Source organism: Protopterus annectens, chromosome 3.part0, assembly GCF_019279795.1.
Source record: "Protopterus annectens isolate FY-2018-M chromosome 3.part0, PAN1.0, whole genome shotgun sequence".
NCBI lineage: Eukaryota > Metazoa > Chordata > Ceratodontiformes > Protopteridae > Protopterus > Protopterus annectens.
Window position 1 is genome coordinate 118945485 of NC_056731.1, and position 13573 is coordinate 118959057.

General features: G+C 36.0%; 1 protein-coding gene across 1 annotated transcript in view; it reads left to right on the top strand.

The window, feature by feature from the left end:
* LOC122796777 (macrophage mannose receptor 1-like) overlaps positions 1–13573 on the top strand; it is a 1798323-nt gene that overhangs the window by 1326364 nt on the left and 458386 nt on the right. The window contains exon 23 of the mRNA XM_044065505.1: positions 8302–8346. Coding sequence (XP_043921440.1) covers positions 8302–8346 — 45 coding nt within the window. The remainder of the gene's footprint in view (positions 1–8301; positions 8347–13573) is intronic.

Below are 13573 nucleotides of genomic sequence, written 5' to 3' on the forward strand. Positions count from 1 at the left end.
TTGGTGATAGGTTAGTAGCTGGGGTAGTTCCAGCCATTGCAGTTCTCTTAGAGCCTGATAATGGTGGGTTCTAAACGTGGAGTTGTTTGCAAACTTGGTGATTTTATTATAACAGGATTTGAGTCTGGCAAAGTCAAGTTTTCTAAGCTGGGTAAGAACTGGAGGAGCATACATTAGGGTAGACAAGAGGTGAGTTTGGGCTAGGGTAATCCGTGCTTATTTCGAGTGGGATTTCCTGTGCCTATATAGTGTTCCCATTTTTATGGACTTTTTTGTGAAATGCGGATGTTGAAGTGTAGATTTTTATCAATTTCAATGCCTAGGAGTTTGGTATGGTCAGACGGAGAGATACTAGTGCCATTTTTGGAGGAGATAGTGAAGGATAGAGGGGTGGAAATGGTTTTGTTGGAGGTGAAAAGTAGTAATTTGGTTTTATTGGGGTTTAGGATAAGTTGGATCTCAGTGATCCAACTTTCCACAGAGCTAAAGGATTCCTGGGTGAGTTGTTGTAGGGTGGGAAGTAATGGAGCTGAGCAGATAAGAGTTGAATCATCAGTGTATTGTATAAGTGAAGCATGCTGTGTGGTGATATGAAGATTATTGGTAAATATGAAGAAAAGAAGTGGGCCTAATATGGAGCCTTGTGGTATACCTATGGTAGTTGGGAGTAAGGGGGAATAGTACACTTTGCCATTGGACAGATTATTTTCTATTTGACAGATAGCTTTTAAACCGTGCTATAGCAAAAGGGGAAAAAGATAGGAATGTCAGGGTGTCTAGTAGTAAGGAATGTGAAACCATGTCAAATGCTTGGAGAGATCTAGAAATATTGCAGATACAAAGTTTTTATTATTTCTATGTTGGTTGATCAGATTGGTAAAAGAGAGCAGTGCTATGGTGTTGTTGGAAACTATGTTGTGTGGTGGAGAGGAGATGGTGTGAGTTTAGGAATTGTGTTACCTGAGAATGTATACATTTCTCTAGTATTTTAGATAAGGGGGATAGAATGGCAATGGGGTGATAATTTAAGTATTCGTAAGAGAATCCGCCTTTATGTAGTGGAATAATGTATGATACCTTCCATAGCTGTGAGACATATGCTTCTTGTATGGAGCAATTGATAAGAATAGAAATAGGGTAGGATAAGGATTCAGCAGCTATTTTTAGGAAGTTGGCTGGTAGATTGTCAGTGGCAAGGGTGGAAGGTTTCAGTTTTTGGAGGTGTTTTTTGACTGTTGAGGTGGGAACGGATAAGAGCGTAAAGGATAGGATGTTGTCAGGGCATTTGGTTGGGTTATATGTAGGGCTGCTTTTGGATAGTTGGGAGGATAATGTTGGATTCTGTGAAGTGGTGATTGAATTGGGAGGCAATGTCCTTGTTGTCATTCATGGAGTTAGGAGTGGGAGTGGTAGTATTGCCTGGTTTTGTAGAAAGTTAATGGCATGCCAAAACTTTTGGGGATCTTTTGCATGTTTGTTTTGGATAGTGAGGAAGTAATTTTGTCTATCAAGTTTAGTTTGTCTCTTGACCTGATTTCTAAGTTGTAGGTAACTTTGTTTGGCTAGGCTAGTATTGTTTTCCTTCCAAATTTACAAGCCTTATCCCTTGACTTTAGAAGGCCTCTAGTTTCCCTAGTTAGCTATGGTGCATAGTTTGCCTTGGCTCTTATTTTCCTAATTGGTGCAAGTCTATCAAGGATATTGATCAGAATATTGTTGAAATAGCCAACAGCTTGGTCTAGATTTAGGGTTTTACTCTATTTTAGAATATTGTTTAGTTCTTGTATATTTAGTTTACGATTGTCTCTGACTAGTCTAAAAACAATGGATTTGGCTATGTTGGTACTTTTCCACAGGAGGAAGGTGGGGAGATGGTCACTAAGACCATCAGGAAGGCATCTTGACTGATAATTTTGTTTGGGGCAGTTAACTAGTGTTTGATCTAGAATAGACTGTTTGTGGGTTTTTTGTCGATTCTAGTGGGTTCTAGGATAAGTTGGGTAAAACTGTAAATACTTATATGGTTAGTGGTGTTGTTAGAGGTACAAGCTGACTAATCAGTGTTCAGGTCACCAAGTAAGATGGTTTCTTTGGTGAGATTATCTGTGGCCCATTGTAACATTTCTTCAATGATGGGAGAGTTATTACCTGGAGGAATATAACAGCAGAGAATGATGATAGTTTTTGTGACATTTATGCTTAGGGTTGAACCTAAGGTTTTGGCATTTTGAAATTTAGATATGGGGGTTTCTAAAGGTTTGATGTAGATTGTATTTTTGTAGAGGATAGCAATTCCACCTCCCATTTTGCCCACTCTATCCAGTCTTAGGATATTATCTCCTGGTGGGAGAATTTCTTCATTTTGGGTACTAGGTTTTAGCCATGTCTCAGTAATGGTTAGTATGTCAGGGGAGTAGTGAACTATAAATGCATGTAGGTCAGAAAGTTTGTTAGAGATACTTCTGATGTTGATATTCAGAATCAATAGGTCAGAGATTTGCCTAGCAGAGAGTAGAGAGTTTGGTGGTCCAGGGTTTGGGTGTATGTCTCCAGATATAAGTAGATTTTTAGTGATAAACAGTATGTGTTTAATTATGTGTATTATGTATATGTTGGATCTAAATTATGTTTTCTAGTGTAAGATGGTGTTATGTGAGACTTATGAATGTGTAGGATTAAGCTGTCTTTAAATAATATAGAGGAGATAGGAAAGAAAATGTGTGAGTGTATATTTGTTTGAGAAAGTGTTATGTGGAATGATGTGTTTTCTATTGATGTGTTTGTATATAATGATGTGATGTCTGTTAGGTATGTGAGGGTTAGGAAGACAAATCCTAGGATTAATGGTATTTTATGAGGGAGTAGTAGTTGGTTCTTAGTGGTTTTAGGGTTCAGGTATGGGTGTGAGTGTGAATGCATGGCAAGTAGATACTATGCACCTTTTTTAAGGTAGAAATTTGATAGGGGGTGTGTATGAGAGGTCTTTGATTGGAGGAGGGTGTGGTCAGATGTTCTGGGGTTAGAATAAATGTAGATGTAGTGGGGGGGTGTGGGAAATAGGGGCAGGGTAATGGAGCGGAGTGAGCCGAGCATAGCAAGATGAATGGAGTGGGGCTACACCAGTCCTCGAGACTGCAGAACCTATCTATAGGGCTGGTCAGGGCAGAACAGTAAAAGCAAGATACCTCTGTAATTAAGCAGGAGTGGGAGGGAGTTGTGCAGGTTTGAGGTGGGGGGTAGACGCAAAGTAATATAAGGTTGTGAGTCAGAAAAACTGGACTAGGCTAGCTGCTAAAAAGAAAACAGGAAAACCAAACTAAGTCAGTTCCAGGTCAGTGTAGTCCAGTATCTTCCTAATAACTACAAAACTTATGCTACTAATCTAGTACAGTGTGGTGAAAAGGATCACCACTTCTACAGGGAAAAACAACTGAAGTATGGGCTGTAGGTACATAGTAAACATTTTCCAAGAGAAAGTAGTTTTAAGTAATAGACCTAGGAGTACAATAGGAAGAGAAAAATGGTGGGGGGAGCAGTAGTGTGCACATGTACAGTGAAAGGGAAAAGAGTCTTCAGTTTAGAGGACAGACTAAATACAACTCTAACATACACTAGTGTAGCCAGACGTAAAAAGTGAGATACCAGCCACGATAGATGTTATCAAAATTCACAACATATGTCACTTGTAGTTAATTAGAGGAATTCCAAAAGCTTGTAGTATATCCAAAAAGATTTTATTCGAAAAAAACAGAAAATGAGCGCTTTCGCGTGGTCTATCCACGCTTCATCAGATAATAATTTTTAAAACCAGCTGTTATGTATTTATATGTGCGCTAAGCGCGGGAAACTAATTAATTAAAATAAAATAAATAAATTTGTTTTAAAAGTTCATATTATATATTCATTATTTAAAATACAAATGTAAATTCATTTCTACTATATATATATATATAGATGCCTGATGCTTATAAGAAATATATGAACATATCAAAAAAAAAAAAAAAACATTTCAAAAAATTAAAAAATGTATGAACTAACAAAATGTCACAGTGCTATGATTTCAATCTATATCTATCTGATTAACAAAACGAATCACTATGATATGTTTGTTAAACATACTAAAAAATTATTGTAATAAATTGATAGATATGTATTATATATTGCTTATATATGAAATGCAATAATTAATACAGGTCCTTTTATTATCATTTTCGCTTATTATGCATTATATATAAAAAACAACCATATTTTCAAAAATGTAAACAAATAATGAATTTTTCTTTTAATAAATATATCTAATTCATGTTATATATGGATAAAAAACAATAATTTATCTATCTGTATCAAGCATAGTGTAGAATTATTTGGATAGACCACGCGAAAGCACTCATTTTCTGTTTTTTCGAATAAAATCTTTTTGGATATACTACAAGCTTTTGGAATTCCTCTAATTAACTACAAGTGACATATGTTGTGAATTTTGATAACATCTATCGTGGTTGGTATCTCACTTTTTACGTCTGGCTGCTTCAAAGTTTTTGGTGAAGAAACCATCTAGCAGGGACGCTGACTACTCTTTCTACATACACTAGTGTAGCTGAAAGCACTTTAGTGTTCCACCGATGCAGGTTCTGATAGTGCAGGTCAATGAGACAGCCTTGGGTTGATTAGAGGCCAAGACACAGGATGAAATGTTTGCTGAGGGGAACTAGTGTAGCTGAAAGCACTTTGGTGTTCCACTGATGCAGGGTCTCACAGTGCAGGGCAATGAGACAGGCTTGGGTTGATTGGATGTTGGCCAAGACACAAAATGAAACTTTTGCTGAGGGGAACTAGTGTAGCTGAAAGCACTTTGGTGTTCCACTGACGCAGGGTCTCATAGTGCAGGGCAATGAGACAGGTTTGGGTTGATTGAAGGTTGGCTAAGAAACAGGATGAAATGTTCACTGAGGGGAATGCGAGCACACTACTGGGGTTTAATATGAAGCAAGGCAAGTAAAACAACATAACATGAAATGCAGTTGTATTTGTACACTTTTGTAGCTTAAATACCTTAAGAAAATCACATACTGCAATGCATTATGCAAGCTAACTATTTTAGCAGTAGTGTGAGAAATTGTCACATTAGTGTCAAGGTAGTAAATTTGAGTACAAAAACAAAAAAACAGAGGTGTTGCAGTACATTCAGATATTTCATGTGTTCCCATTACAATAGTCATAGTCTTTTGGATTCAGGCACAATAGTCAGGGATACTGAATTGAAACCAACCATTCCTTGCACTGCATGTAAAGTAATCACACACTTTGCAATGAGTCCAGTAGTCTCACTGAAAAATATCTGTGTGTGCTGTGCAGCAAAAAATGCATCAAGCAATGAAAATTGAAAAGTAACATGTATCACTACACACACACACACACACACACACACACACACACACACACACACACACACACACACACACACACACACACACACACACACACACACACACACACACACACACACACACACACACACACACACATCGATACATTCACAGTCATGCATATGCACACACACACACACACACACACACACACACACACACACACACACACACACACACACACACACACACACACACACACACACACACACACACACACACACACACACACACACACACACACACATCAATACACCCATGGTGGAATAAAAGAGGAAACAGGAAATAAAGAAACTGTGTAAGCGTGAAGGAAATATGTTAGCAGTGAGAAGAGAAACAGTAAGACTGTTACTTGCAGGAGAGATCTAGCAACTGCAGAGATACAGAAATATAAATGGAATATAATTAACCTAAGTAAACTAGATGGATAAAAACGCTTAGGAGCAACCCAGCATAGAGCAAAGTCTTCAGCATATATACTTCCACATAAAATGTTGCTCCTAAGCGTTTTTATCCATCTAGTTTATTTTTTGCTTTATTGGCTACGGAGCATTTATCCCTTGGTGGGTAACTATTTATTCTCTTGCTAACCTAAGTAAACCTATAATCTGAATGAGTAAAATGCTAAAATGCTTTACTGTATGACTGCAGATGTGGTTAGTAGGGGTCTTTGGTTATTCATGTGACATTACCTAAATGTAGATGTAAGTGATGGAATTCAGGAGATGTGTTATGACAGAATTTTTAAAGCAGGGGACAATGGTAGCTTTGAGTCAGTAGAGAAATGCATCTTCTTTTGAAGTAGTGATTAGGTGCCCTATTGCCTGCTTTTGAATCAGTTATTTTTTCATTCTGGCTACCTCTTTGCCTGTCTTTGAATAGTTTATTTTTATACTCTGATAGTAGTGGTTGATGAGCATATGTCTCTATTGGTAGTGTGCCTTATTATGGGATTATGTAATATTGGGCAGTACAGAGTAGGAATTAGTTTGTTAACAAACATTATTCACAGGTAGGGCTGCTAGCTTTCTATTTGATTCATTTTCTGTAAAAAAGTACAAAGAAACTTATCTGAAGGTAAACCTAATGCAAATCTTGAAGCCCTACTATAGGTAGCTGTCACTTTGGAAAGCGTAGACTTTTTAGGGTCTTCCCTTGCTTCTGAGACATGAATAAGTTTAGATGGCGTGTGCTTCATTTGCGTTATTCCTTGACCCTTGACTCTTGATGTAAGCAAATGTAAATCCTGTAGAGTGCTTTTACCTGCCACTGGATATCCTTACCATAACAGTGATGTTGAGCTGAAAGTTTAGTTTATAATTAGTGGTCACACTAATTCACTAGGCCCTGATTCTCCTTGTGTTGTTATTTGCTGTAGAGTGAGTTTTTTACCTGTTTTTGAAAGGTAAGAGATTTTGTTCTCATTTAGTGTTAATTTAATTTTGTTTTTTTATCCAGCGTGTTAATGATGCGCAGATGAGCTGAACTGATATCAGGCTTTGTAGTTTATTTGCTGAGTGTAGAGGGATAAAGATGTCTGCATATTGGAGGATGCCGCTTTCATTATGATGGTGATGCAGTGAGTCAGTGAAAATGCTGAAGAGTAGTGATCCAAGAACAGATCCTTAGGAAATATAACTATTTGATGTGTAGGCATTAGGTAACCCATGTTGCCCCTGTACTGAAGTGAAATATTTAAGCAATTTTTATGTCACTTTAAAACAGTGGAGGAACAAACAAGGTTTTAACATACTGATAGTGTTCAGTGGATAAACGTTTGAAAAAAATTTAGGAATAGTACGGATGAGATTTGTCCATTGTTTGTCTACTAATTTTAACTGGATTTTGTGGGTGTTACAACCATGAAAATAGCCATGTAACTTGAGCAGTCGTAGGTTATTGTCCAACAGGTGATACTTGAAGTGAGTATGTACAATCTGAGACAGATTTCTGAGAATAGAAAGCATTCTTTAGTTTAAAGTGTGCTTCAGTCACCACTTTTGTGACGTGGGATTTTCTTTTCCATTTTTGTTTTATATTACTGGTATGGTACCCTCTCTGAGGCAGCTGTGTACAAGTTCTCTTACTGGTGCAACAATGTAAGGGTCTGAATATTTAGGAATGTGCATGTGAGGCTATCTGTTGAATGTGAGGTATATTCCTTGATTTTTACTCAACATCTTTATGATTATTGTTATGACAGCTAACTTCAACCTGACAAATAAGTTAGTTTGGTCAGTTTATAGTGCAAGATCTTTTGACCAGATGTGCTGTCAGACAGGTTATAGCATTTTTTTTTCAATAGAATTTGTTATATGTGCCTTTAAGGATTAAGAGAGATGGTGGGTTTAATCTTGAGTGTTTAGATTTAGTGAGGAACTTGCCTACAAATTTCCAGACTCCTGCAGGATTGTAGTTCTCTACTTGTTACACATACCTCTCAACTGTAAATATTTTAGAGGAATGTCCAGCTTTTGGCCTCATATTGTTGGTATGTTTTTTTAAAAGATTGTGGGTTTTACAGCAAATTAGTAGCAAATCATTCAAGACTGAACTTTGAAAATTATGACACATTTGAGTTTCAGACTTCATGCCCTTAAAATTCATCATAACGCAAAGCCTGTCATTCTATCAAATGTCTAAGTTTCTAAGGGCAGTATTTCAAAATTGTCCCTATTTTTGGACCTTTGCCCCACTTTTGTTTTTTGCTTAGTCCAGATTTCTTGCTCTACGAGGTTGAGAGATATGACATGTTACATGTTGTAAAAACAGTTATGTTTCATTTTTTTCACCTTTGTTTTTAGAGTTTAAAATGTTATGCTCTTCTCTATATTTATTGTGCAGGTTGATGTAATTACTTCTCTATTTTTTCCAGGATTTTTCCCATCATGATTATTCTGACCTTCTAACATTTAGTAAGGTAAGGTGCTAATCTCCATTGTAGTTTTCACACAGTTTTATATACTCACTAAGCTGGTTCCTAAGAAGGGAATTACACAGGCCCAATGTTGAGGTTATATTTGGTGCTTGGTTCAAATAGTTCCAGTCAACCTGATTTGTTTCTTCTCCTACAGTAATGAATGTTATATTCTGTTTTTATTTTATTTTATTAAATATTTGTCATCTTCTTGAGACAGAACATCAACTAATCGTATCTTCTTGAGGTGTAACATCAACTGGTTTGAGATTGGGAGCTAAAAATTTGTATCCAAATTGTATCCACTGATAACTGGTCACTGATGTTTCTTGGGATGGTTGCTCAATGCAAGGTTGGTCATGGGGTTGTTCTATTAAAATCAGGTGGGTATGCTTCCTGGTCCACAGCATGGATCTTGTCTGGTGGACTTTTTATGAATTTTGTGAATTCCAAGAGTATGACACTGAAGCTGAGCTCACTGTTCTCTGGAGTACTTCATGGAATGTTGAATTCTGTTATTGCTCCCTTTGATTTTAATAGGCAAGCCTCAGAAACTAAAGCAAGCAGTGTATTAATGTGTTGCCTTTGTTTTGTTGTGATGAAAGTCACTTGAACTATTCCCACATGTACCAGTTTTCCTGTCTGGGTTATCTTTTAAATGCCACCAGTCCCAGTTTTCCTGTTTGACTAATCAAAAGCTAATAATTATTATTATGTCACCCTCCCTTCCTACTTTTTAATAGCCAATATAGTGGGTCTATATTGAAATACTGAATATCACTAATTCAACACTTCTGTATGCAGAACACAACATATCAGTTCTACGGAAATCTCAAAATTACATTGAAAAAAATGAAAAAACCTTTGCACTTTACCAGGAGTTTGCTTTTTTATTTGATCTGTTAAAAGGCAGAAAATAAACATAAAAGTATGCTCAGACTTTCTATAGTACCCAGCTAGTCCAAGACAACCTTTCACCTGCCTTAGTATAGAGGACAGGCCGTGTTTATGAGGACTGTTTTTTTCTGTGTGTGGTCTTATCAGCCTTTTCTCTACAAGGTTTATGGAGTGCTTGGCTTCCAAAATACCCAGTTTACTTTTCTTAGCATTTACAGTCAATTCTGCATCCCTTATAGATTTTAAAACAGTTTGCAGATTCCTAGTCCTTTGAATGATTGAGCAGATCACCCAGGCAGGTAGGAGTATATTAATAGTGGGGCTTCAGAATGTTATCAATTGTTGTCTGAAAAGTGTCTGGAGCTCCCCGGAGGCCAGTAGGTATTGCTGTATATTAAAATAGACTGACATTGACTGTTTTTCCTTGGCAAAAGGGATAAGTGGCATCTGCTAGTATCCCTTACATAAGTCTAGTGAGACTGAGTATGTAGCATTCACTATGTTTCTATCAATTCTACAGTTATGGGCATGGGATAGCTTATATAATGGATTTATGACATCTAATACTTCCGCCACTGTCCTTTTGAGACTCTTCCATCCTGCCTGGCTTGAACAGTTTTGAACTTTTATTACTATTTTTCCGATTCATCTACTCTGACAGGTCTCACCCAGCAGCTGTTTGTTCTTTCAGCTTAATTCTCCTACGCATTTCTGGGAGCTCTCCTTTATTTCTTAATAAAAATTATCTCACCTCCTCCTCCTTTTGTACTTTGACTTTATCTGCTCTTTAAGTTCAGATTCCTTTGTCTGTCTTGTATGAACTTTAGCTTTCAAGTTCTCTTGCAAAATTATTAACATCTTTCCATGGCCTCAGCATGCTAATTTAATAAATGTGCTCTCATTTTCTTTGTATGCTCTGGTTTTCTAATTGTATAGTTAACTGTATTTATTTGTTCCATTAGCACAAATGGCCCTGTATTTGGGAGCTAATGAGCACTAGTAATTGATTTTATGGGTTACATTCTCTAAATAGGGCATTGTTATCATGAACTAATTTTGGCATTTCCTGAGCTCTGTGAATGAATGTGTTCCTTTGCAACAGGCATTACCAACTTTAATGGATCCTGCAAACAAACAGTGCTATATCCCACTTTTAAATGGTGGCTTTTCCTCTTCCCTAGTTTCCTTGGTATTGTCATACAGCCCTCAGATGTCTGCTGTGGAGGAGTTCACATAGTGTAAACCCAGATAAAGCTTTCCTTAGCAATGTCAAACAGTCATCTCAGAAGTCTGTTGTACAAAAGTACAAATGGAACAAACTTAGATGAAGCTTGTGGAACCTTCCTAATTGCAAACAGTAACCAGGGTAACAACTATGCATTAAAAAAATTTCCTCATTATGCATTTTAACATACTTTCTACATCTGCAGGCTGATGTCTTCAACTTTTTGACTCCAACGTACTGACATAACTGGTGCTGTACGCTTGACATAATGGGGAGTGCCTTGGTGAGCAAGTATCTCCTCAGGGACAATGACTCTGGAGAATAATAGCACCAGCTCCTTACCATTAGCCTTAGAATTACCTTTGTTTAATGGAACTGCTTCTTGCAATTTGTTAGCAAACTATATGGATATATATATATATATATATATATATATATATATATATATATATATACACACACACACACACACACACACACACACACACACACACACACACACACACACTCACAACCATTGCTAGATTGTACCCATAATGTCCATGAAGATAGTTTCAAAAGGTATATCTATAAATAGGCGGTGGGATTAAGGGGACTATTGCATCCTGACAGAGTACTTTTTTGGCATTCTAGACAAGAAGCATATAAATTATATCTCTTTCACTGTGCCTGACCAGTAAAATCTAGCTGATAACTTTAGCTTTGTCTTTTCCATCCCCAGGTTACCTCAACATATAACTATGGGCTACCATCATTTCTATCACATTTTGGTACTAGAAACTGATGTAAATGTATTTCCTTTCTTTAGTTATTCTATATAATATGTCATATTCTAACTAAAATAGTGGTATGAGTTAACTATCTTTTCCTGCAACCATGGTTATATTCTGTCTTTTCCTACTTAAAGAAAGGATCTGTCTTGACACTCTTTTTCTTTCATTGTATCTTTGTTTTCTGAACTGTTTTGATACATTAAATAGCTCTAGGTTTTCCTTATAAAATTTTAATATGCTTTTCCACAAGCTGTCTAACATGCGACCTGACATATGAACGTGATATTATTTTAGTGGTTTTCCCCTTCCCAGGACCCATTTCAAGTCCCCTTTATATCAGTCATGCTGGATATAATGAAGATCGCCTTTCTAGCCCATTGAGATAAAACTGGATCAGAGGTATCTCAGATACTTTCTGTTTGAGGAGTGGTTGCATTTTATTCCAGAATGACCATCATATACAAAACTGCACCTTAGAACTCTAAAAACATAGTTTTTTCATTGTATATTTTTCTGCGCTATTTTAATGCCTCAAACTCACTCCATGTACTTATTTTACAATTTTAATGTGTTTCCCTCAAAATGGCAGATGATGGGGCCTGCCTTGGTAATGTGATCTTGTTTTCTTGCTTTCATTCCTTCTTCCCAGAATACATTTCAAGTCCTTTTTATATGAGTCGTGCTAGACATAAGAAACTGTTATTTTCTCATGAAATTAAGATAGAATGGCAGGACTGTGAAGCCCTGTCATTTAAGTACACCTTCTATAGCAGAGCTACTTCTGTTTCCCTGACTGAGCCTCATTTATGTATCTGTCAAAGTTTGTTCTGTGCTATAAATAGCTGTTAGCTACTTTCAGCAAAAGGAAGTAGGTAAATAGCAGGCTTTTGTAAAGGGATTTTTTTGTAGTTCTAAAAGGATTGACAAACCTTCCCTTATACCTTTCACGCTGAGGTGTGAAACCTCTCACTGCAGTAAATGATCCTTGCTGTACATTTGCATATGACAAGTAGTAGGACTCCAAACTAAGTCAGTATGCTACTTCTCAGTGCCTTCATTGAGAAGTTTTTTTTTTCTCTCACATGGATGGTGCAGAATTAAAATGTGCTTTACTAGTTCCTTAATTACTTCTGTAATGTTCAACCTCCTTTTCTATTTTCATATTTATTTATATTGTGGTAACCAGGAAAGTGAACTGGTTAGTCCCAGGATCCTTTTCAGCCATGATTTGGGCTATATTGGCAAAGATAAGAACAAGTAATAAATGCGCTTCAAATACAAAGAAAAAATACTGGCATACAGTCATTGACAAAGACTGCATGTGCAACACATAGCCAATGTGTGAAAGTGAATAAGTAAAACATTAAGCAACATTTACTAGAATGTATACATTAATAATGCTTAACTCCACTAGGTTACGTTTTCTGTAAATAATGTATTGTATGCACCCATATTGGACATATGTATAGCATGTGTTTTTGTATATGTGTATGTGTGTGTATATGTATGTATATGTATATATATATATATATACATATATATATATATATATATATATATATTTTATATATATATATATATATATATATATATATATATATCTATATATATATCTACATACACACACATCTATACATATATATATAAATATATATATATATATATATATATATATATATATATATGTGTGTGTCAAGTACAATATATGTGTGTGTGTGTGTGTGTGTATATGTGAGCCTGTATAACAGAGAACTAGATTATATATCTGTGTGTGTACTTCATGTCCTTTAAAGACAAACAAATCAAAATGGAAATTTTGTGTAACTGTGTATGTGTGTCTATACATAAACATACGCACAGATACATATATGTGTGTGTGTGTGTATAAAAATGTTTGTAGCATGCAGTATACTATATGTGCGATGCAGTACCATGTTTAAATGCACATTTATTTATTGCATTTGTTATTCGTGTAGTGTACGACTGCACAAGTAGCCTGTTTTCAGCGAAGACCCAGGGAGAAAAGCCCCAACAATTATTTAACATAAAAACAATGTAATACAAATATTAAATTATTTAAAAAGTACATTGAAATTTGATAGGAATGTACAGTTGTGCAGTTACAGATTCTTGAATGCAAGCAAAAGAATAATCATTATCAAATAATAACAACATAACATCAAACTTTAGAAGGATGGCAAACATTTAGAAATAGCAATCAAGTAACATAAGAACAAAATTTTACATGGCTGGTAATATTTGGAAATAAAAATCACAATAAATATCACAAGCAATGAAAAGTTTCCACTGTGTGTGTGTGTGTGTGTGTGTGTGT